At 42.4% G+C, this 25,097-nt stretch overlaps 2 protein-coding genes across 2 annotated transcripts in view; both read left to right on the forward strand.

Moving 5' to 3' along the window:
* Nucleotides 1-25,097, forward strand: part of LOC114561491 (ephrin-A2) — a 366,950-nt gene that overhangs the window by 129,040 nt on the left and 212,813 nt on the right. The gene's annotated exons all lie outside the window — the stretch shown is intronic.
* Nucleotides 1-25,097, forward strand: part of LOC114561497 (NACHT, LRR and PYD domains-containing protein 12-like) — a 46,423-nt gene that overhangs the window by 12,454 nt on the left and 8,872 nt on the right. The window contains 3 exon segments of the mRNA XM_028587550.1: nucleotides 6,492-6,665; nucleotides 18,651-18,824; nucleotides 23,512-23,685. Coding sequence (XP_028443351.1) covers nucleotides 6,492-6,665; nucleotides 18,651-18,824; nucleotides 23,512-23,685 — 522 coding nt within the window.

The following is a 25,097-nucleotide window of genomic DNA, read 5'->3' on the forward strand; positions in this document are numbered from 1 at the left end:
TTATCAGCACTGTTTCTCCGACATGTTTCATTCATAAAATAGTGATGCCGTGGGGCAGGAAAATTGAGGATACAACAAAATATATAGTTTTCATACAGACTTTTGTATACATTAGATATTCTAGTGTATTATAATTTGTTTAACATGTGCAAAACATTTTTTTTTACCTCAACCTCAAACCAGATAAAGACTCGCGCCCCCCCTGTGATCTTTGCCGCCCCCCCTGGGGGTGCCCGGACCCCAGGTTGGGAACCACTGGTCTAAAGCATTACAATTACTTAACCTAGTGGAATTTCAGAAAGGTGTAATTATGTTCAAAGCGAGAAACAATTTATTACCTGGCAACATACAGAAAAGATTTTCTGAAAGAGAGGGGGGCTATGACTTGAGGGGAAAGTCAAATTTTAAGACTCCCAGTTGTCGCACTACAAGGAAAAGTTTCTGTCTATCTGTCAGCGGCACTAAATTGTGGAACACACTAAGTAATGAATTAAAGCAATGTCCAAACATATTCCAATTTAAAAAGATGTTCAAAGAAACTATATTCCAGAGGTACAGATAAATACAGTGAAATTAATTAATAATTTGGGCTTACATTGAATAATGTGTAGTATGTGTATAATTATTGTTTATAGGTAAATATATGAATTTCCATTAATTAAATTTTTTTTTATCTCTGTTGACTTATTATTATAACATTATTATTATATTATATTAGTAGTATAACACATTTAATAGGAAAGAAAGGGTATCAAGGGGTAGGAGTACATAAGTTTTACTTCTTCCTACTCCTTTTTGAATGTGTAAATAGATAACTCTCTACCTATCTCCACCATAAAAACCTTCTTGATCCCCACCAGTCTGGCTGGTCACTCAACAGAAACCGCCCTCCTTGTTGTCACTGAGCAGCTTCACATCGCTAAAACAACCTCTCTCTCTTCCATCATCATCCTTCTGGACCTTTCTGCTGCCTTTGACACAGTGAACCACCAGATCCTCATTTCGACACTCCAGAATCTGGGTGTCTCAGGCTCTGCGCTCTCATTGCTCACATCTTACCTGTCAGACCGAACCTACCGGGTAACTTGGAGAGGATCTAGCTCCGAGCCTTGCCCACTCAAAACTGGGGTTCCCCAAGGATCAGTCCTGGGTCCCCTCCTCTTCTCTCTGTATACCAACTCCCTCAGGTCTGTCATTCAGTTGCACGGCTTTTCTTATCACAGCTACGCAGATGACACCCAACTAATTATTTCCTTTCCTGAGTCTGACACTCAAGTATCAGCACGTATCTCGGCCTGTCTGACTGACATCTCTTCTTGGATGTCCACTAACCATCTGAAACTCAACCTTGACAAGACTGAGCTCCTTTTCCTTCCAGGGAAGGGCTCTCCTACCCAGGACCTGACTATAACAATCAACAACTCTATGGTAGTCCCCACCCAGACTGCTATAAACCTGGGTGTGACACTTGACGACCAACTCTCCTTCACTGCCAACATCGCTGCAACCACCCGATCGTGCAGATACAATTTTCAATTCAATTCAATTTTATTTATAGTATCAAATCATAACAAAAGTTATCTCGAGACACTTTACAGATAGAGTAGGTCTAGACCCCACTCTATAAATTCCAAAACCCCAACAATTACAGTAATTCCCTCAAGAGCGAGCATTAGTAGTGGCTATTGCAACAGTGGCAAGAAAAAACTCCCTTTTAGGAAGAAACCTCGGCAGACCCAGACTCTTGGTAGGCGGTGTCTGACGGGCCGGTTGGGGGCGTGATGAACAGTGGTGATAACAGTCACATTAGAAGTCACATTGACTTTGAAGGTTATCATGGAAGTTCATGTCATAGCAGGGCACATCGTGTCATACTGAGTAGTGCAGTCTCCTATAACGGATCCTGACTACTCATAGGAATGCATAGGAACATCACAGCAGGGCGTTGCGGGATGTAACGTGGCGCTGCAGAGCACGGGTGGAGGCTGCGGATGCAGCAGGACGCAGCAGGATGCGGCCGGGAAATGCAGAGAATCGCAGAGCATAGCTCTGCGAAGAAGAAACATAAGGACTCCGGGGAGTAAACTCCCCAGAGCTAGATTAGTAACAAGCATTTCTGGGACAGGATGCATACAAAAGTAACAAGTAGAGATGAGAGAGCAGCTCAGTGTGTCTTAGGGAGGAACAGCCTCCCCGGCAGTCTAGAATTATAACAGCATGACTGGTTAAAGAGATGTGCCTGGTCGGGCTAGAACTATCCCCAACCGGATCGGGCTGTACTGGCCTGCCTCCCTCTACTCTCGCTAGATTATTAATTATACAGTATATAAACTGATGACTACGAGGAGAAGCAGTGGGCCGGGTTAGGCGGACGCTGCAACTCCTCACTCCTTAACTATAAGCTTTATCAAAGAGGAGGGTTTTCAGTTTACTCTTAAATGTGGTGACGGTGTCTGCCTCCTGAACCCAGACTGGGAGCTGGTTCCACAATACTGGAACCTGATAGCTGAAGGCCCTGGTCCCCAGTCTACTTCCAGAGACTCTGGGAACCACAAGTAGCCCCGCATTCCGGGAGCGCAGTGCTCTAGTGGGACAATAAGGTACTATGAGCTCTTCTAAGTATGATGGTGCTTGACCATTTAGAGCTTTGTAAGTCAGGAGGAGGATTTTAAATTCGATCCTAGATTTCACTGGAAGCCAATGCAGAGAAGCTAATACAGGAGAAATATGATCTCTTCTCTTAGTTCTCGTCAGAACACGTGCTGCAGCATTCTGGATCAGTTGGAGAGTCTTAATGGACTTATTTGGGCAACCTGATAATAAGGAATTGCAGTAATCTAGTCTAGAAGTAACGAATGCATGGACTAGTTTTTCAGCATCGTTTTGAGACAGGATATTCCTAATTTTGGCAATGTTACGAAGATGGAAAAAGGCTATTCTTGAGGTTTGTTTTAAGTGGGCGTTGAAGGATGTATCCTGATCAAAAATAACTCCTAGATTTCTGACAGCAGTGCTGGAGGCCAGGGTAATACCATCCAGAGTAACTATATCTTTCGAAAACGAAGTTCGGCGGTGCGTTGGTCCTATCACAATAACTTTAACATCAGGAAATTGTGGGTCATCCAGGATTTTATATCCTCAATACACGTTTGAAGTCTTGCTAACTGACCACTTTCACCTGGCTTAATTGACAGATATAATTGGGTATCGTCTGCGTAACAGTGATAGTTAATTGAGTGTTTCCTAATAATATTACCTAGAGGAAGCATATATAAGGAGAATAGAATTGGTCCAAGCACTGAGCCTTGAGGAACGCCATGGCTAACTTTAGCGTGCTTGGAGGGTTTATCATTAACATTAACAAATTGGGATCGTTCAGAGAAATAGGACTTAAACCAGCTTAGAGCAATTCCTTTAATGCCAACTAAGTGTTCCAGTCTCTCTAAAAGGATGTAATGGTCAATAGTGTCAAATGCAGCACTAAGATCTAGTAGAACAAGTATGGAGACAAGTCCTTTGTCTGCAGCAGTTAGAAGGTAGTTAGTAATTTTCACCAGTGCCGTCTCTGTGCTATGATTCTTTCTAAATCCTGATTGAAAATCATCAAATAGACTGTTGCTATGTAGAAAATCACATAACTGATTAGCAACCACCTTCTCAAGGATCTTGGATAGAAAGGGAAGGTTAGATATAGGTCTATAGTTTGCTAAGACCTCAGGATCTAGGGTGGTTTTTTTCAGAAGAGGTTTTATCACAGCAATTTTAAATGACAGCGATACATAACCTGTTAATAAAGACATATTGATCATATCTAGTAATGAAGTGTTTACCACGGGTAACGCTTCTTTGAGTAGCCTCGTTGGGATGGGGTCTAAGAGACAGGTAGACGGCTTAGCTGAGGATATCTTTAACATTAATTGTTGAAGGTCTATAGGATAAAAGCAGTCCAAGTATATGTCGAGACTAGTCGTTCTTTCTAGCGGTCCTGCATTTAAAGATGAACTGTTAGAAGTTAAGGGCAAAAGATGATGAATTTTATCTCTAATTGTTATAATTTTATCATTAAAGAAGCTCATGAAGTCATCACTACTCAGTGCTAGAGGAATAGATGGCTCAGTAGAGCTGTGGCCTTCCTATAGGTTTTCAGACTTTCTTGCCAATCCAAACGGGATTCTTCCACTTTGGTGGAGCTCCACTTACTTTCGAGGTTTCATGAGATTTGTTTTAGTTTGCGAGTTTGGGAGTTATACCAAGGAGCTATTTTCCTTTGCTTTATCGTCTTCTTTTTGAGAGGAGCGACAGAGTCTAAGGTCGTCCGTAGGCAAGTTGTAGCACCGTCTACAAATGTATCAATTTGAGAGGGACTGAGGTTAACATAGAGGTCCTCTGTTATGTTAAGGCACGACATTTTTTCCTTAAATTTAGCTATAGCACTGTCAGATAGGCATCTAGTGTTAAGAATTCAAAAGTAATTAAAAAATTATCTGATAATACCAGATTCTGCGGAAATATTATTAAATCCTCAATTTCAATACCATATGCCAGCACAAGGTCAAGGGTGTGGTTCAAACAGTGCGTCGCAGTGCGTCGCCTTGTGCACTGATGCTGCATAACATCAGAAGGATACGTCCCCTTCTAACACAGAAGGCGGCTCAGGTTCTGGTTCAGGCTCTAGTCATGTCACGTCTAGACTACTGCAACTCCCTGCTGATTGGCCTGCCTGCATGTGCCATCCGACCCCTGCAGCTCATTCAGAACGCAGCAGCTCGACTTGTCTTTAACCTCCCCAAGTTCTCTCACACTACACCTCTCCTCAGCTCTCTTCACTGGTTACCAGTGGCTGCCCGCATCCGCTTCAAGACACTTGTACTTACATACAGTACACTAATACTCTCATACAGTACACTAGTACTTAAATACAGGGCCACAAACGGATCAGCCCCAGCTTACATCCAGGACATGGTCAAACCATATACCTCAACCCGCTCACTTCGCTCTGCATCAGTCAAACTGCTTGCTGCCCCCTCACAGCGAGGGAGAACTAATCACTCAACCCGATCCAGACTGTTCACTGTCCTTGCTCCCAAATGGTGGAACGAGCTCCCCATCGACATCAGGATGGCTGAAAGCCTACCCATCTTCCGCCGAAGGCTAACAACACATCTCTTCCGACTACACCTCGGATAAAATATAAAATATAAATATAAAAAAAAAACCTTGAACCTGCACTTTTATACATTTCTTTGTAGCTTAGCTTATTTAAAGCTAATGTACTTGCACTTACTACTTGTTGTCTAGAGTTTGGACCTTCTCAGTTGAATGCACTTAATTGTAAGTCGCTTTGGATAAAAGCGTCATATAAATGACATGTAATAAAAAAAAATAAAAAAAGCAGGCCGGGGTCTGTCGAGGAAGGCAGGTCGGCGGGGAGGCAGCAGCACCGCCGCTGAAGACCGACACAAAGTCTTACCATATTTGCAATTATCCATCAATTTTTGTAAAACGGCCCATATTTGAGCTTTATATAGTTGATTTCTCATATAAAAAAGTCTCAGAAGTGAATTTGGTAATGAAACATTGCAGTGTCTGGAATATGAGATTCTGTCGCTTCTCTAATGTGTGTGTATGGGGATTCACTCAACCAATCAGCACGCGTCTCTAATGTGTGTGTATTGGGGATTCGCTCAACCAATCAGCGCGCATCTCTAATGTTTGCGTATGGCAATTTGCTCAACCAATCAACGCGCAGCTCATCTAAATATTCACGAGCATACCACATTTGGAAGAAAATGTCTTGTTACAAATAGGGCCATTACACAGGGATGCATAAGGGCCAATAAAATATCAACCAGGCCATTTTCAGCCCAACCAATGTTACATACCCCATTAGGAGACCATAAGGAACAGCGTGAAATACTGTATATAATCATTCTATCACCCCTTTAAATAAAAGCTGCAACTTTACATTGTTTAGTTTCCAACAACGAGCATCTTTTGAAATTTCTTTTCTTCTGCTTTTCCATCTGGTCACCCTAAAATTCAAACTGTCAGACAATGCGTTTCTTTACATTTCAGTAACACTAAAATAGCAACATACATTAGCGCTGTGGTTTTTATTTAATTAGTCCTGATCAGCTGATCACACAGTCAGCTGCTGGGACGACCTCCAGGTTCATTCTGCCAGTGAAGGAGAGCTCAGCAGGTTCACTTCAGTGGCTGGATTTTATCTACCTCAAGCTCAAAGAAGTGATATCATAGTTATACTATATGCAAGTCTGCAGTCAAAATTTTTTAATACAAAAAAAATCCTGTCTGTATGGCACGGCCATTTTGAAAGAGGTTCCGTGACCTCTCACCTTCAACATATCTGAATCAAAGATCAGACTGCTGTGAATGTGCTTTAGGATCAAATGTGATATTCACATTGTTTTCTAAGGATAAAAGTTTCAGATTTTAATATATTTTCAATGTTTTTTTATCTGTCATCACAGGATTAATAACTGTTGCCTCTCTGAGACTGACTGTGAAGTCGTGGCCTCAGCTCTGAAGTCCAACCCCTCCCATCTGAGAGAGCTGGACCTGAGTGACAACCGCCTGGAGGATTCAGAAGTGGAGCGTCTGTGTGCTGGACTGCAGAGTCCAAACTGTAGACTGGAGACTTTGAGGTCAGTTCATGGATTGTGTTCACATTCAGTGTATAACTCACTAGGGCTGTTGGAACAAATTCCAAAAGTCACATATAATTAGAATATTAAAAATAATCTATTCTATTTGAATGCTGAAATTACTATTCAAATATGATTCTTTATGAATATGTTGGCTAATGTTAGCTAATCTCCGATTTTCACCTTGGCCTACCTGCATGCTTTTTTTGTCATGTCTGATGAACAATAAGTTAGCGGGGGGGAGAAACACAAGGCATTGTGAGGTCTTAAGATAAGGAGCTAACGCTACGTACCGAGTTATGTTAGTACAGGGAGGAGTGACAGACTGTGGCTGGAAATCGGAAGGATTGGAAATAGATTTAACATGAATTTAAAATCCCCATCCACTGAGCCAAATGCTTATGTTATCATTAGTTTGCTCATTCTTTTTTATTTCAGGGAGACAGCTAAATTTATAATAGCTGTCAGCGTTAGTTAGGTTGTAGTAATGTTAGTGACAGCACCGTTGACCGTTATCAATGCCATTAGCGTCGTGGCTAACACTATTGTTACTTAGTTTATGACAAATTGTTTTGGCTGTGCTTTCTAACATGATGTCAACCTTTACAACAGATCCGCTTCAAAACAGTTGTTAGATAATGTTTCATTATAGCGTTCTCTGTTGATTTATGTTTGTTGTTGTGTACACATGGTGGAAAATGAAAATAAACAAAGCAGCATGCCAGATGTAGGTCTCCTTCAAGGTCAGGCTGATGTTGGAAGTCCCTCTACTGGACAGAAAGTGTAACAACCACATGCTTATAGTGATATTGACGATGCCTAAGCCTGAGTAGTGAAGTAAGTATTAATAACAGGCTGCATTTGAGCAGTAAATATTTTAATATTATTTGGATATAAAAATTAGTGGTGTACGATATATCGGCTGCCGATATAATATCGGCCGATATGGTCATTTTTTTACACATCGGTTTCATTCCGATGTCAAAATAGGGCCAATGTGAATCATTCCTGTGTATTTGACGTGTGTGTAGGCTTAGATGTGAGTGTGTGTGAGAATTTAGATCTAAATCTGTCCTGTGGAGGGCAGCAATACACTTAACAGTGTCTATATTGCCGAAATCCTAGAAGAAGAAGAAGAAGAAGAAGAAGAAGAAGAAGAAGAAGAAGAGAGTGTGGGGGCGGGGATGTTTGTTTTTGCAGACGGAATCTGCGGCAAAGTGGGACAAAACAATTTACTGGGTAATTTCATAGACCACCGGCCCTCGGGGAGCAGGGGAGAGATGAATGTTCGGAAATAAGAGGTTGCTGCGACCCACCGTACAGGTTAGTTTGACCAGTGGGCCGAACTATCCTGTTCTCTTAATACATCCATGGACTATCCAGCCTGCTTCTCTGTTGCCGGGTAAGAGTGGACATAGGCTGTGTGAACACTGTGTGAAATTAGCTGCTTGTATCCAACTAAATGCTAACTGCTGGTGGAGTTTGTGACTAGTAAATGCCGACCATTTTACATTCCACGCAAATTTACAACTGTGTTTATAATCGGCTACATTTAGCTATTGCACACACACGTAAAGTTCAGATAACGCATACTAGCATTAGCGCTTGGTTGACTGTAAACACCTGTTTTGGATGTCATTTTTATATATTTTAAATGTGTAACCACTAGTTGTTTCGTGTATGACAATAAAACACATTTGGGTTGAGCTGAATGCTGCCTCACTGTCGGTCTATAAACGGTAGGCGTGGCTTGGGAGAGGAGTCTAAACAGCGAAGCAAGTGCATTCTGGAATTTGGTGTCTTTCATCCATATGAGCCAAAAACACATTTTCTGGCTTATCTCTGCCTAGAAGGCACTAATTTCTATAATTTCAAGGGTTAGGCCTAACCTTAAACTACTTGGCAGTTACTGTACTTCCAGTTCAGACTGCAAAAGCCAGTGTCTGTTCAGTCCAGTTTTTTCTGGCTCCATTTTCACATTTTACCTCTTTCAATACTTTTGGCTTTGGCCATTTAAGGCCTACTACTGTACTTTAAAGTTTTGAACTGTTGTACAATGTTCACAGAATACAGTGACTTGGTCTCAAGTGAGTTAGATGTTTATTGTGAATACTCAGGGTTGGCTTATATATAGTGTGAATTCAGGACACAATTGTATCCTTATATAAATAATACAAATATAAATTTTTTCTTCTGAAAATCTGATGACAGTCATATTTTGCACACAGGTAAAGGTCCCCAATATCAGTGATTTCTGAAAATAAATCACAAAAGTAAAAAAGAAAATGTGTTTTGGAAAAGTTATTTATTTGATTAATCATAAAAATGTGTTGTCTAAACAGAGATATCGACATCGGTAAATATCGGTATCGGCCAAAACAGCAATATTAATATCGGTTATCGGTCACAATTTTCACATCGGTGCATCACTAATAAAAATAAATGAAATTTGAATGGTATTCTAGAGGAAGATTGACAACAACAGAACATTTAAATTCCCTTCAGTTCACTTGTTTTCTGGGTTTGTGTTTCAGTCTGAACAGTTTGAACAAATTTAGTCTGAACTCAAACTGAGACACATGAAAGAGACACAACTACATATGTATATATAAATAATTAAATCTTCAAGAAGTCCAAGGCCTTTTCAAGAAGGTCTTTTTTAATAAAACCCTACAAACACCGTATATTACAGAACTTTACAGGACCGCAGAGAGAGAGACACTGAAGCATATTTCCAAAGGCAGGTCTTTAAAGTGTTTAGTCATCTATGACCGACAACGCTTTAAAGGGGTGCTATGCAGTTTTGGCTTTTTGCTCGCAGGTTTCTTTATAAAGCTCCCCGTACAGCTTCAGAATAGATATTTGGCAACACTGTGTAAAAACTCAGTCGGTCAGTCTGCCGTTTCTTTTTTAGGAAGAAACCTCAGACAGACCCAGGCTCTTGGTAGGCGGTGTCTGAAATTCCCGGTTGGGGTTGTGATGAATAGCGGCAATAACCATCACAATAAAAGATAATGGAATAGTGACTAGAAATAGTAGTTATAGTAGGGCACAGCAGGGCGTAGTAGGATGTAGCAGGACACTGGAAGGCACTGCAGAGCGTAGCAGGGTCTAACAGGGAAAAGCAGGGCGGGCAGCAGGACCACGGCGAAAGCTACAGCCATGATTTTGGCACCACGCTAATCCAAGGAAACATGCTGGGCGAAAGAAAGAAACAGAAGGACTCCGGGGAATAAGCTCCCCAGAGCTAGGTTAGTAACAAGCATTTCTGGGACATGGAAGTACACATATGGAAAGAGAGAGGAGAGAGAAGCTGAGCGTGTCAAAGGAAGTCCCCCGGCAGTCTAAAACTACATAATTAACAGAGAGAATCGGAATGCGGTTGGTTTTATTCATGGATATATTTTAAGACGGTTTTTAGTGCTGTCAAACGATTAAAATATTTTTAATCGCAATTAATCGCATTAATGTCATCGTTAACTCACGATTAATCGCAATTAATCACACATTTTTACACACATGTCCCTTGATTTCTTTTTGTCCAATTATATTTTTTCATTTTAATGCTCTTATCAACATGGAAAAGTGGATCGGCTTGCTTTGTGCAAATGAGCACAGAGCTCAGCGTTGAGCTCTCCTGGCTTCTAAAAGGACGCACAAAAATCCATCCTGCATATCGACACAACGCATCTATTAATGCACCTGAAAAATATTCACATTGACCAAAAACGGATCTAATCTTACCCTCTTTCTTCTCGCTCGACTCCAAGCTGAACTCTTCACATCTTCCGCCTGCGATGAAAGTCCTGGGGTCTCATTCATAGAAGTGTGCATAGGATCCTTACTATAAGTGTACTTACGCCCAAGAGCCCAAAATGGCGTAAGCCAAAAAAAAGTCAGATTTATAACATAGTGTGTATGCACACCTTTAAGCAATGCTCCTTTTATAATCCCGCCCTGTACACATCCATTTTTAACCATATATAGTCAATGTAAAGCACCTGGTGAATGCTGATCAGTATGTTAATGACCCTGGCAGTTGTTCTTTCGTTACACCGAATCATGCCAAATCATGACGATTGGCGGAGAAAAAGCAAAAAACCTCTGAGACGCTCGGGGATTGCTGCAAATTGAATTATAATTCCGGCCAGTTGTCACACAGTGTAGGGACACCTGATCTATAAACTACCTTTATTAATAATATCTTCCACAACGGCAGGCATTACGGCACTCGGGGACAGCTTCGATATACCAGACTTGTATAATAATGGGCCCATGGGCCCACCACCTGTGGGAGGAACCGCTGGGGTCGGGTGCGCTGCCACATGGGTGGCAGTGAAGGTCAGGGGCCTCGACGGACCAGACCCGGGCAGCAGACGCTGGCTCTGGGGACGTGGAACGTCACCTCTCTGTGGGGAAGGAGCGGAACTGGTGCGGGAGGTGGAGCGCTACCGGTTAGATCTGGTGGGGCTTACCTCACGCACAGTCTTGGTTCTGGAACCATACTCCTGGATAGGGGTTGGACTCTTTTCTTCTCCGGAGTTGCCCAGGGTGTGAGGCGCCCGGGCGGGTGTGGGGATACTCACAAGCCCCGGCTGAGCGCCCGCTTCGTTGGAGTTCACCCCGTGGACGAGAGGGTCGCCTCCCCACGCCTGCGGGTTGTGGGGAAAACTCTGACTGTTGTTTGTGCATATGCACCAAACAGGAGTTCGGAGTATTCGGCCTTCTTGGAGACCTTGAGTGGAGTCCTGCATGGGGCGCCAGTGGGGGACTCCATTGTTCTGCTGGGGGACTTCAACGCACACGTGAGCAATGATGGAGACACCTGGAGAGGCGTGATTGGGAGGAACGGCCTCCCTGATCTAAACCAGAGTGGTTGTTTGTTGTTGGACTTCTGTGCTAGTCATGGATTGTCTATAACGAACACCATGTTCGAACATAGGGATGCTCATAAGTGTACCTGGTACCAGAGCACCCTAGGCCGAAGGTCAATGATCGATTTCATAATCGTTTTATCTGATCTGAGGCCGCATGTTTTGGACACTCGGGAGAAGAGAGGGGCAGAGCTGTCAACCGGTCACCATCTGGTGGTGAGTTGGGTCAGGGGGTGGGGGAAGACTCTGGACAGACCTGGTAAGCCCAAACGTGTAGTGCGGGTAAATTGGGAACGTCTGGAGGAGGCCCCTGTCCGACAGACTTTCAACTCACACCTCCGGCGGAGCTTTTCGTGCATCCCTGTGGAGGCTGGGGGCATTGAACCCGAGTGGACAATGTTCAAAGTTTCCATTGCTGAAGCTGCGGCGAGGAGCTGTGGTCTTAGGGTCTTAGGTGCCTCAAGGGGCGGTAACCCACGAACACCGTGGTGGACACCGGTGGTCAGGGAAGCCGTCCGACTGAAGAAGGAGTCTTTCCGGGATATGTTATCCCAGAGGACTCCGGAGGCAGTTGCAGGGTACCGAGGGGCCCGAAGGGCTGCAGCCTCTGCCGTGAAAGAGGCAAAGCAGCGGGTGTGGGAGAAGTTTGGAGAAGACATGGAGAAGGACTTTCGGTCGGCACCAAAGTGCTTCTGGAAAACTGTTCGCCACCTCAGGAGGGGGAAGCGGGGAACCATCCAAGCTGTGTACAGTAAGGATGGGACACTGTTGACCTCAACTGAGGAGGTAATAGGGCGGTGGAAGGAGCACTTTGAGGAACTCCTGAATCCGACTAATACTAATAATAACGGGGGATTGTCGTCGATTTCCCAGGTGGAAGTCACTGATGTAGTCAAACAACTCCACAATGGCAAAGCCCCGGGGATTGATGAGATCCGTCCAGAAATGCTCAAGGCTCTGGGTGTGGAGGGGCTGTCCTGGTTGACACGCCTCTTCAACATTGCGTGGAAGTCTGGGACGGTGCCAAAGGAGTGGCAGACTGGGGTGGTGGTTCCCGTTTTTAAAAAGGGGGACCAGAGGGTGTGTGCCAATTACAGGGGTATCACACTTCTCAGCCTCCCTGGTAAAGTCTACTCCAAGGTGCTGGAAAGGAGGGTTCGGCCGATAGTTGAACCTCGGGTTGAGGAGGAACAATGCGGATTCCGTCCTGGTCGTGGAACAACGGACCAGCTCTTCACTCGCAAGGATCCTGGAGGGAGCCTGGGAGTATGCCCAGCCGGTCTACATGTGTTTTGTGGATTTGGAGAAGGCGTATGACCGGGTCCCCCGGGAGATACTGTGGGAGGTGCTGCGGGAGTATGGGGTGAGGGGGTCTCTACTCAGGGCCGTCCAATCCCTGTACGACCAAAGTGAGAGCTGTGTCCGGGTTCTCTGCAGTAAGTCGGACTTGTTTCAGGTGAGGGTTGGCCTCCGCCACTGCTGCGCTTTGTCACCAATCCTGTTTGTAATATTTATGGACAGGATATCGAGGCGTAGTCGGGGTGGGGAGGGGTTGCAGTTTGGTGGGCTGGGGATCTCATCGCTGCTCTTTGCAGATGATGTGGTCCTGATGGCATCATCGGCCTGCGACCTTCAGCACTCACTGGATCGGTTCGCAACCGAGTGTGAAGCGGTTGGGATGAGGATCAGCACCTCCAAATCGGAGGCCATGGTTCTCAGCAGGAAACCGATGGAGTGCCTTCTCCAGGTAGGGAATGAGTCCTTACCCCAAGTGAAGGAGTTCAAGTACCTTGGGGTTTTGTTCGTGAGTGAGGGGACAATGGAGCGGGAGATTGGTCGGAGAATCGGCGCAGCGGGTGCGGTATTACATTCAATCTATCGCACCGTTGTGACGAAAAGAGAGCTGCGCCAGAAAGCAAAGCTCTCGATCTACCGGTCAGTTTTCGTTCCTACCCTCACCTATGGTCATGAAGGCTGGGTCATGACCGAAAGAACGAGATCCAGGGTGCAAGCGGCCGAAATGGGTTTCCTCAGGAGGGTGGCTGGCGTCTCCCTTAGAGATAGGGTGAGAAGCTCAGTCATCCGTGAGGAGCTCGGAGAGCCGCTGCTCCTTTGCGTCGAAAGGAGCCAGTTGAGGTGGTTCGGGCATCTGGTAAGGATGCCCCTGGGCGCCCCCTAGGGAGGTGTTCCAGGCACGCCCAGCTGGGAGGAGGCCTCGGGAAGACCCAGGACTAGGTGGAGGGATTATATCTCCAACCTGGCCTGGGAACGCCGGATCCCCAGTCGGAGCTGGTTAATGTTGCTCGGGAAAGGGAAGTTTGGGGTCCCCTGCTGGAGCTGCTCCCCCCGCGACCCGACACCGGATAAGCGGACGAAGATGGATGGATGGATGGATGGATATAATAAGATTTAACAGAACTATATATTATATCCAAACAAGACTTAGTGATAAAGGTGAAGATTATAATAACATTTAAATATAAAAAAACTCTTCCCACATTTCCCTCTGGAAACAGCCGGTTTCCCCCAGAGTGGTTAGGACCTGTATTAGGACCGGGATGGCACGTTGCCCTCTCTACTGGACCCAATTCAGTACATAGATCCAAGAGCGAAGTCTCTTTCTCTCCTGATTCTTCCATTAGCGTAGTCCTCCTGCAGGGCCAGCAGGGCCATCATGCAGCATTAAGCAGGTCGGATTCGAACCCGCGCCGCTGCAGGACCCAGCCAACATGGGGCAAACGCTCTCACGGGTTGAGCTCGAGGTCGCCCCATTTACACTGTGTTCTTCTGTTATCTAATGGGAGGGATGTGATACCATCCTGTATTAGTAGTAGCTCCGTAGCAGACTATCTGTGACGGTGAGACAGTGCTGATTAAATATTAACGACTTTTGATTTAAGATGAGTTGGAGGTGTTTATGGAACAATTATCAGTATCAGTACAAGCACAAATAACACTGCTGGATTTAATCTTCCTGATATGGTGTGAAGAAATGTGTGTGAGGCATCAATAGTTAAACATATTATTATTATTATTATTATTATTATTATGTTATTCCCACATGTACTTGCTGCAGTCTGACTTCAGTTCACCGCCTCACCATCTGTGTCACCAATTCCTATTTTGTCTCCAAAATGTGCGTACGCATGGGTCAGAGTTTGCGTGGAGGACCACACATTCTCCCGTCAAGTTTGTTTTTATAAATCACAACCTTTGCGTGGGAAGTGGCGTCCACACATTTTCAGCACTGTTTGGTACATACGCCACGTTTATAAATGAGACCCCAGGTTGTTTCTACCTGAAGTTCCTGAGTGCTGTCTCATAATATGTCTTACAGGCAGCTGGAAAACAATTATATGAGAGTGGTATGAATAGAAAAAGAAAAACATAAGTCACAGTAAAATAAACGAAGGAGGAAACAGTAAAAATGACTTACACACAATGCCATCATTATCAGCATCATGTAAATATGGACTTGCAGACATACTGTAGCTCCGAGCAAATATAGGTCACGGCCTCATTATGAGGCGAGGTTAGTCTGTAAAAACAAAATGTACAGTTAAGATCGGTATCTATTAACGTATCTATGTCCTTATACAGCAGAATTAATGAAATTCATTCAATGAAAGCATATTCTTTAAATCTTACCCTTGCTCCGGTTCGTAGCGCCTGCTACAGTTTGTCTCCGAGTTGTTAAGACGGCGTACTGCTTCCTGTAAATTAAAAGACCAAATAAATATACTTTTATAAAGAAACTCACCCGCTCAGCTCTGCTGATGAATCGCGCTGAAAGCAGCGAGGCACACACAGCTGTGCTGCTCGCGTTTAAACTTGCGTGCATAGTGGGGTTTAAAACATTACTGCCAAAGTCTAAGCCTGTTTAACATCAAAATACAGTCATTGTACAATCAAGAGTTAATAAACAGTACAGACTAGCTTGCCGTTTCATTATTAATCATATACTTACGTTGTCTTTTCCTATTCTGTGGGCGCATCTTTACAGAGCCCCGGGGGTGACATGAAGGGAAGAAAAAAAATTCTACATACATCTGGAGCAACTCAATGTAGCTGATCTGGTGGGGAACAGTATACTATAGGACTTGTTCTTATTCAGTAGAAGGTGGTTGGATTGGAACCAAAGTTGAATGGCATTTAATTTAGATTGCATTGAGGATTGAATCTTAGAGACAGACATATTAGATGTGTAGATCACTGTGTCATCTACAAATGTAAGAAGGGGGGTGCGTATGGGCGCGTGTGAGCGCGTGGATGTAAAATATAAAATTAGCTGTTAGCTGCTAGCTGCCCTCCGGTGAGTGTGTAAAGCCAGAGAGCTGTTAGCCGTTAGCTGCTAGCTGCCGTCCGGTGAGTGTATTCAGCCAGGCATCTGTGATAATCATCCCAATAACAATCCACGGAGCGCCCGGTGGGCTGGTGGATGTCCTGCATAGGACAGATCATGCCTTCGCAGCGAAAGGTTTAGATTATTTCCTCCTCAAAATAGGTAATTGAGCACTGTAGTGGTTATGACCATATCAGTGATATGGTCATAACCATGAAAGGTCATTGAAAGGTTTTAAAAACTAAAACACAACCAACTAAAATCAAGCTAAAAAGGGTCCAACAGAATAGGAGTGAGAGTTTAAAATGTCCACAGGTCTCTGCTGGCAACCAGCGTCTTTGTCGTTCGGCTCGATCCTCTCCTCGGCGTAGCCTGTAAAAGAGAACTCTAGGCCAGTCAAACATTCTTTTAAGTGCCACCGCTTCGTTCAATACACAACAACAAACACCGGTCTTAAAAAGAGAGGGAGAAGTTTTATCTTCTCCCACTGCTGCCGCTAGCGATCGGTGGTTGAGTTTTTCAGGTGTAGCCTCAGGCCTCCTCTGTGGTTCTCTCTGCGTCTCTCCGTCCACTCCTCTCTTTCTGCTCCTCTGCCTGTTCCGTCCCGTCTGTTGTGCTTTCCGCATCCTCCCTCGTGTGTCTTCTGTTGCTGTTCCTTTTTATATCTAACAACTACTCAGTCCAATCTCTTGCTCCCAGGTGCAAATCCGTTACCCTGATTACTACATGTCCGATGGCGGACACACACACAGACAAAAACACAGAGAAATATACACAGACACACACACACACACACACACACACACACACACACACACACACACAAACACACATACACACAAACAGAAACACACACAGAGACAGGCGCCAACACAGGCACACACAGTGAAACATACACACACATAGATAAACATATACACAGACACACACAAACACACAGACAGAGCTATACGCACACACACACACACACACACACACACACAAAGACACACACACACACACACACACAAACACACAGAGAGAAACACACACACACAGACACATACACACAGAAACACACACACAGACACACACACACAGAGAGAAGCATACACACAGAGAGAAACACACACACACAGAGAAACACACCAAACACACACACACACACACACACACACACACACACACACACACAAACACACAGAGAGAAACACACACACAGACACATACACACAGACACACACACACACACACACACACACAGAGAAGCATACACACACACAGACACACACACACACACAGAGAAGCATACACACACACAGAGAAACACACCACACACACACACACACACACACACACACACACACAGAAACACACACACAGAGAAACACACCAGAGATGGGGATTCAAGTCTGAGATTCGGACTCAAGTTGTAAAAACAGTGACTTCAGACTAGCGACTCAACCCAAAAGACTTCAGACTTGACTCAGACTCGAGCTTCGAGCGTCGTCAACAACCTGTTTTCATGCAATTATTGTTTTCTAAATCTAAATGTGTATTCATGTATTTTTATTTTCTTTCATTGGCTTATTTTATTATTTCATATATGACGAGCTGCATGTCCCCTGCCCTTTGCCATAATGCACACTCACACATCAAAATGCATTGCTGATGGCGACACCAAGTCCTCCTGGAGTTGAGCCTTTTGTCATCAGTTTTGCTTTCAATAACTTGGTAAACAGTGGCAGTAAGAGAACAGCTACATGCAAGGTGTGTGGACCAAGATAAATGATGCCGGATCAACAACGTCAAACTTCATCAGGCATCTCCAAACGCACTCAGATAGGTCAGTCACTTGCAAATATGAAAGAGACGTTACATTTAGCATATATCATCACAGGTAACAAGCTAACCACCGCAAAGTGGTGTGCTAATGCTGGGAAGAGGCACATTGTATCTTTATAAGTGTATCCATATGATTTGACAGACTTGGGTTAATAGTTCACCAGGTTGTTGTTAAATAGCAATGCAAAAAGTATCAGTTCTCTCATGTTTGCACCATGGTTGGTTTAATAACTTTTAATGCTGATGTTTCCCTCAAACTTTGAACACTGAAGAATATAATGCATGATGAGGTTGGGCTCTACAGCCAGTTAGTAACACAGACAAACATGTGTTCTTTGGTGCAGATACCAAAATGCTGAAAAATACAGTTATGAAATTGAAACAGAGTTCTTAATTTGTGTTTCTTCAAATTGCATTGCAGTACACCCCATAAAGTTCTCTTAAAACTGATTTTGATACTGTACTGTTTGGATGGTAGCTACAGGACATGCTTTGAATTCATTAGATTTAACAATACAATGTTAGGGACAGATCAGATGGCCAGAGACTTGAGACTTGACTTGAACTTGTACCCTTAAAGACTTTAGACTTGACTTGGACTTGTACCCTTAAAGACTTGAGACTTGACTTGGACTTGTACCCTTAAAGACTTGAGACTTGACTTGGACTCGAGCTCAAAGACTTGACTTGGACTTGGACTTCCAAAAAATGACTTGTGAACATCTCTGAAACACACACACAAACATACACAGAGAAACACACACACACACACACAAAACCCCCACACCCACACACACATGAACACATACAGACACACACACACTCACAGACATATATATGAACACAGAGAGACCAAAGCATATTTCCAAATGCAGCTGTTTATAGGATCAATATAGTATTGTTTGAATTAGAAAATTATTTTTATCATCATCATTTATTCTTCAGATTGTATCGCTGCCATTTGTCAAAGATCGGTTGGGCTTCTCTGGTCTCAGCTCTGAAGTCCAACCCCTCCCATCTGAAACAGCTGGACCTGAGTAAGAACAAGCTGCCGGATTCAGGAGTGAAGCTGCTGTGTGATCTTGTGGAGAGTCCAGACTGTAGACTGAAAACTCTGAGGTCAGTTCAAAGAATGTTATGTTAGAATAACCCCTTGAGATGAAACATCTCATTTTCGAGGGGGTCCTCGGGACATAAGACAAAGACAATACAGCACATGTACATTCACACTCGCTAAAGCTCTCTCTCATCCCTCCTCACCCACTCTACCCGCCCCACGACTCCTTATTGGAAACAAATCAATGTATAAAACATTTTGCAGTACTAAGAGACATGACAACATTTAGCCCATATTTACACACATGTACTGTAATGTATATATATATATGTATGTATGTATGTATGTGTATATATATATATATATATATATATATATATATATATATATATATATATATATATATATATATATATATATATATATATATATATATATATATATATATATATATATATATATATATATATATATATATATATATATATATATATGTATATGTATATATATATATGTGTATATATATATATATATATATATATACAGTGGGGGAAATAAGTATTTGACCCCTTGCTGATTTTGCAGGTTTGCCCACTTACAAAGAATGCAAAAATCTACAATTGTAATCATATGTACATTTTAACAGTGAAAGACAGAATCCCAAAGAAAATTCCAGAAAATCACATCATATGAATTTATTAAAATTGATAACCATCTGATGAGGAAAAACAAGTATTTGACCCCCTGGACAAACAGCAAGTATTCTGGCTCCTACAAGCCAGTTAGTCTTTCTTTAAGACACAGCCCCAATCCGAACCAATTGTCTACATGAAATACACCTGCCTCACCTCGTTACCTGTATAAAAGACACCTGTCAACACCCAAACAACCAGCATCCAACATCACCACCATGGGCAAGACCAAAGAGCTTTCTACGGACATCAGGGACAAGATTGTTGATCTGCACAAGGCTGGGATGGCCTACAAGAGAATCGGAAAGCAACTTGGAGAGAAAAGATCAACTGTCGGTGCAGTTATCAGGAAATGGAAGAAGCACCACACCACCGCCAACCTCCCTCGGTCTGGGCCTCCACACAAGATCTTGCCTCGTGGGGTGTCCCTGATCATGCGAACGGTGAGGAATCATCCCAAAACCACAAGGGGGGAACTGATGAATCAACTAAAGGCAGCTGGGACCACAGTTACAAAAGAAACGGTTGGTAACACACTACGCCGTCATGGATTGAAATCCTGCAGCGCACGCAAGGTCCCCCTGCTCAAGAAGAAACATGTACAGGCCCGCATGAAGTTCGCCATTCACCACCTGGACGACTCAGAAGAGGCCTGGAAGAAGGTGATGTGGTCAGATGAGACCAAAATAGAACTTTTTGGCCTCAACTCAACTCGTCGTGTTTGGAGGGCAAAGAACACCATCCCCACCGTCAAGCATGGTGGTGGCAACATCATGCTTTGGGGGTGCTTTTCAGCCAAGGGGACGGGACAACTCCATCGTATTGAGGGGAGGATGGACGGGGCCATGTATCGTGGAATTCTGGACCGACATCTCCTTCCCTCAGTGAGAGAGCTGAAGATGGGTCGAGGATGGGTGTTTCAGCACGACAACGACCCTAAGCACACCGCCAAAGCAACAAAAGAGTGGCTGAAGAAGAAGCACATCAAGGTTCTGGAGTGGCCTAGCCAGTCTCCAGACCTGAATCCGATTGAAAATCTTTGGAGGGAGCTTAAAATTCGAGTTGCCAGGCGACAACCTCAGAACCTGAATGATTTGGAGGCTGTCTGCAGGGAGGAGGGGCCAACATCCCTGCCGAAATGTGCACAAACCTTGTCACCAACTATAAAAACCGTTTGACATCTGTGCTGGCCAATAATGGCTTTTCTACAAAATATTAACATGCTGTTTGTCCAGGGGGTCAAATACTTGTTTTTCCTCATCAGATGGTTATCAATTTTAATAAATTCATATGATGTGATTTTCTGGAATTTTCTTTGGGATTCTGTCTTTCACTGTTAGAATGTACATATGATTAAAATTGTAGATTTTTGCATTCTTTGTAAGTGGGCAAACCTGCAAAATCAGCAAGGGGTCAAATACTTATTTCCCCACTGTATATATATATATATGTATGTATATATATATATATATATATATATATATATATATATATATATATATATATATATATATATATATATATATATATATATATATATATATATATATATATATATATATATATATATATATATATATATATGTATATATATATATATATGTATATATGTATGTACATTGAAGCGATACTGGCGTTAAAGACTCGCTGATCGCTGTCTGATTCTCTGATATGAATGTCCGCATTGCATTGTGGGATATGGGCTTTGCATGCGCCCAACTCGGCCCATATCGTAGTGTTCTGAAATAATAGGCTAACATTAAAAGAAATAGGACATATAAACCATGATAAGATCTTGTGAATAAATGTTGATTAAAACAGTGATCATAGGGCTAAAAATACCAATAATGTGGCCGGGTTAGCTCAGTTGGTAAAGCAGGCACACATATATAGAGGTTTGCTCCTCGAAGGCGGCGGCCACGGGTTTGACTCTGACCTGCAGCCCTTTGCTGCACGTCATTCCCCTCTCTCTCTCCGCTTTCATGTCTTCATCTGTCCTGTGTAATTAAAGGCCTAAAATGCCCAAAAAAATTATCTTAAAAAAAATAAATAAACAATAATAGCAAAGCTGTATACAGCTTCTCTGCTGCAGCCTCACTGGCAGAAAGAATCGTGATTAAATGTGAACATTTCACGAACTGCTGTGCGACTGGGTTGGATGCAATTGAATCAGGGAATTTGTGCGTAGACCACGGATGATACCTGTCATTGACTTATATAGGCATTACTTCCGTAGGCCCACTACGGAGTTGTCAGCGATTCGGTGAAACTGCCACAGATTTTGAGTTAAGGGGCAGTGTTCATTTCACAGAATTCTGTGAGACCAGGTTGCATGAAGCATATAATGATCGACCATATCGTAGACCTTAGTGAGCTCTATAAATATTTCACCAGTCAACATGTTATTGTCTATCGAGGACGAAACATCATTGGTAAATTTTAGAAGAGCAGTAGTTGTAGAAAGATTTGGTCTGAAACCAGAGTGATTTGGTGACAGAATAGATTACTCATTAATATGTTTGAATAATTGTTTAAATATTAGTTTTTCAAACACTTTTGCTATACTACTGGTGATGGAAATAAGTATGTAGTTGTTAAGATTAAGTGCAGCGCCCCCCTTGTGTATTGGCAGACTTCCACATTGATGGAACCACACAGGTGGATAACGATAAATAAATAAATCCGATAAAGGAAATGCCAGTACATGAGATGCGAACTTAATAAACTTTATCTTAAGGCTGTCAGGATCAGTACCATTGCCTGACTTTAATTCAGAGATTGCCTGCTGAATATCATTAGGACGAATTATAGCAAATGAGAAGGCGATGCTAAGCTCCTGTGCCAGACTAGAATAGGAGAAGTTAGATAATTGTGAGCTACAAATACAGGAAAAATGTTGGTTACAAGCATTGTCAACCGCAGAAGGATCACTGATAATATAATTGTTCACTTTGATTTTGGTAGCAATGCTTTTAGTAGAATTGATGAGAAAGAATTAAGACTTTTCCAAAACATCTTAGGATTATTGAAGTTATTAGACAGAGAATTTTTATAATAATTCAATTTAGCATTTCTTGTTTTAGTTGTACACATATTTCTTAATTGTTTATATACTGCTGAGTCCTTTGACTGGCAGTACTTTTCCCATGCCTTATTTGTTTAAAAATATGTATTTAATCAGCATTAATCCATGGTAAATTTTGGCCCTTGAACCTTAATAATATCCAAGGGGCATGTTTGTCAATTACTTTAAGAACTTCAGTGTAGAAAAAATTCCAAGCATCATCAACAAAGGGATGAGATGGAGCCTATTCCAATTCACATCTAATAAATCTTGGATGAAAAACTCAGTGTTAAGATGTTTACTTTGCCTTACCCTGATTACCTTGGGTGGTAGACAGGGTAATCTAATTTTCCATACACAGAAAACCATGGAACGATCTCTAAAGCAATTGGGTAGAACACCAGATTCAATGATTCTGTCAGAGTGGGTGACCAAAATCCTGTCTAATAGAGATTTGGATCTGTGGTCAACCGAGTAGGTTCTCTGACTAGTTGAGTCAGGTTTAAGTTTTCAAAGAAAATTCTGTCGTTTAGAGATGAACAATCTAACCAGTTAATGTTAAAGTCACCAAGGGTAATCATCTTGTTTGAGCAACCCACAGATTTAATAAATTAGTAGTGCCTATGCAGTGTATTGACTGTAGGGGAGCTTGGAGGTCTGTAGATGTTCCCTATGGTCAGCTGTTTATTTACATGAAGACAAATTTGGCAAAAAGACATTCAAAGTGTACAGGGTTTTCCTTTGGGATTGAAAGCTCAGATAATAAATTTGTGGAGACATAAGTGGCTACCCCTCTTCCACGAGCACCCCTATCAGCCCTACACACACACACAAACACACACACAGAGAAACACAGACACACACACAGATATATACCGTAGATGAACACAGAGAGACCAAAGGATATTTCCAAATGCAGCTGTTTAAAGGATCAATATAGTATTTATTGAATGAGAAATTGATTTTTGTCATCGTCATTTATTCTTTATTCAGATTGGAGCGCTGCGGGTTGTCAGAGATCAGCTGTGCTTCTCTGGTCTCAGCTCTGAAGTTCAACCCCTCCCATCTGAGAGAGCTGGACCTGAGTTACAACAAGCTGCAGGATTCAGGAGTAAAGCTGCTTTGTGGTTTTCTGGAGAGTCCACACTGTAGACTGGAGACTCTGAGGTCAGTTCACTGACTCTGTTACTATTATAGATGTAATATGTTTAATTAACAACTGAAACTAATTTATATACAAACATAACTTATATCTATAAAGTTGTAAATGTACTTTTGTTCATATTTTCATATTTCTTGTAGTACATTTAGTCTTCAGTCCCAGAAGACTTGTTTCTTAACCCTTGTGTTGTCTTCCCATCGGCCATGAACTTGTCCTTCAGGGTCAAAATTTAAATTAATTGGTGCTATTTTTGAGAACAATTTTGGCCCTTTTTCCTTTGCTTTTACAGGTATTGTTCACTTTTTTAGCGCTTTAAAAAAATCATGTTCTATATACCTAATTTATATGACATAACAATTTTGTTGTTTAAAAAGCAGAAATTGTGAATTATTTTTACTAATAGTCCAGATCAGAGGATGTTGAGTGAATCACAGACTGGTTTATGTCAAAGTTTAGTCAGGATATTGTTTTGAAACCATTTAAAAAAAATCTAATGCTTTAACATTGAATAAAACACCCAAAGTTCAATCAACGTAACCATTTATTTTACCTGTAAAGCACATTCATGCATCAGTGGTATATTTGAGCAATTTATTGAAGTTTTAAATTCCCTTCAGTTCACTTTTTTGTGAAGATCCTCTGAACTAATATTGGTTTTAAATGGATAAAGCTTATTTGCTGAAGTAGACATATTTCTTTGGTTTCTGTTAATTAGGGCCCAACAGCGTTGAAGGCCCTATTGAAACTGAAAGAATTATTATTACGGCCCAAGCACGAAACTGCGAGGAACCTACAGTATTGTTTTTGTAAGGATTATTTCCGAGTCCTTTGTCGCATTTTTTATGGGGTTAGAATGCACGAAAACTCAAAATTTACTTATTTTAAGGGTTTCAGGAATAGGCGCACAAAAAGGACTAGCTAGCACCCTCTACAATATTAATACAATAAAAATGTAGCCCCTGCATTACATTTGACGTAGACTAACGGAACGTGGCACACATATGTAGCATCTCAAGATGTACAAAAAAGCTCATTGGAGCCATACCCTAAACCCAACAGGAAGTCTGCCATTTTGAAGTGAAAGTTTGAAATTAGTGCGATTTTGGACATTTCCACATGTTGTACTTTAACAAACTCTTCCTACATATTTCATCCCATTGACTTCAAGTTTGATCTGTCCCATCTTAAGACCTTAAAAAGGAAAACGTATTAAAATAAAAACTTTTTGTCATAGGGCACGGCCGTGGCAGCGCGGTCATTTTCTTGATCGAAACAGGAAGTGGGTGTAACTTGAGTGTACATTGTCCAATTGGCTCGAAACCTTTCATGATTCATAAAAATCTAACCCTGACGACATCTACTGACCAATATTTACTCAAAGTCATAGCGTCCCATAGTGGTAACAGGAAGTAGGCCC

This window comes from Perca flavescens, chromosome 9 (assembly GCF_004354835.1).
Source record: "Perca flavescens isolate YP-PL-M2 chromosome 9, PFLA_1.0, whole genome shotgun sequence".
NCBI lineage: Eukaryota > Metazoa > Chordata > Actinopteri > Perciformes > Percidae > Perca > Perca flavescens.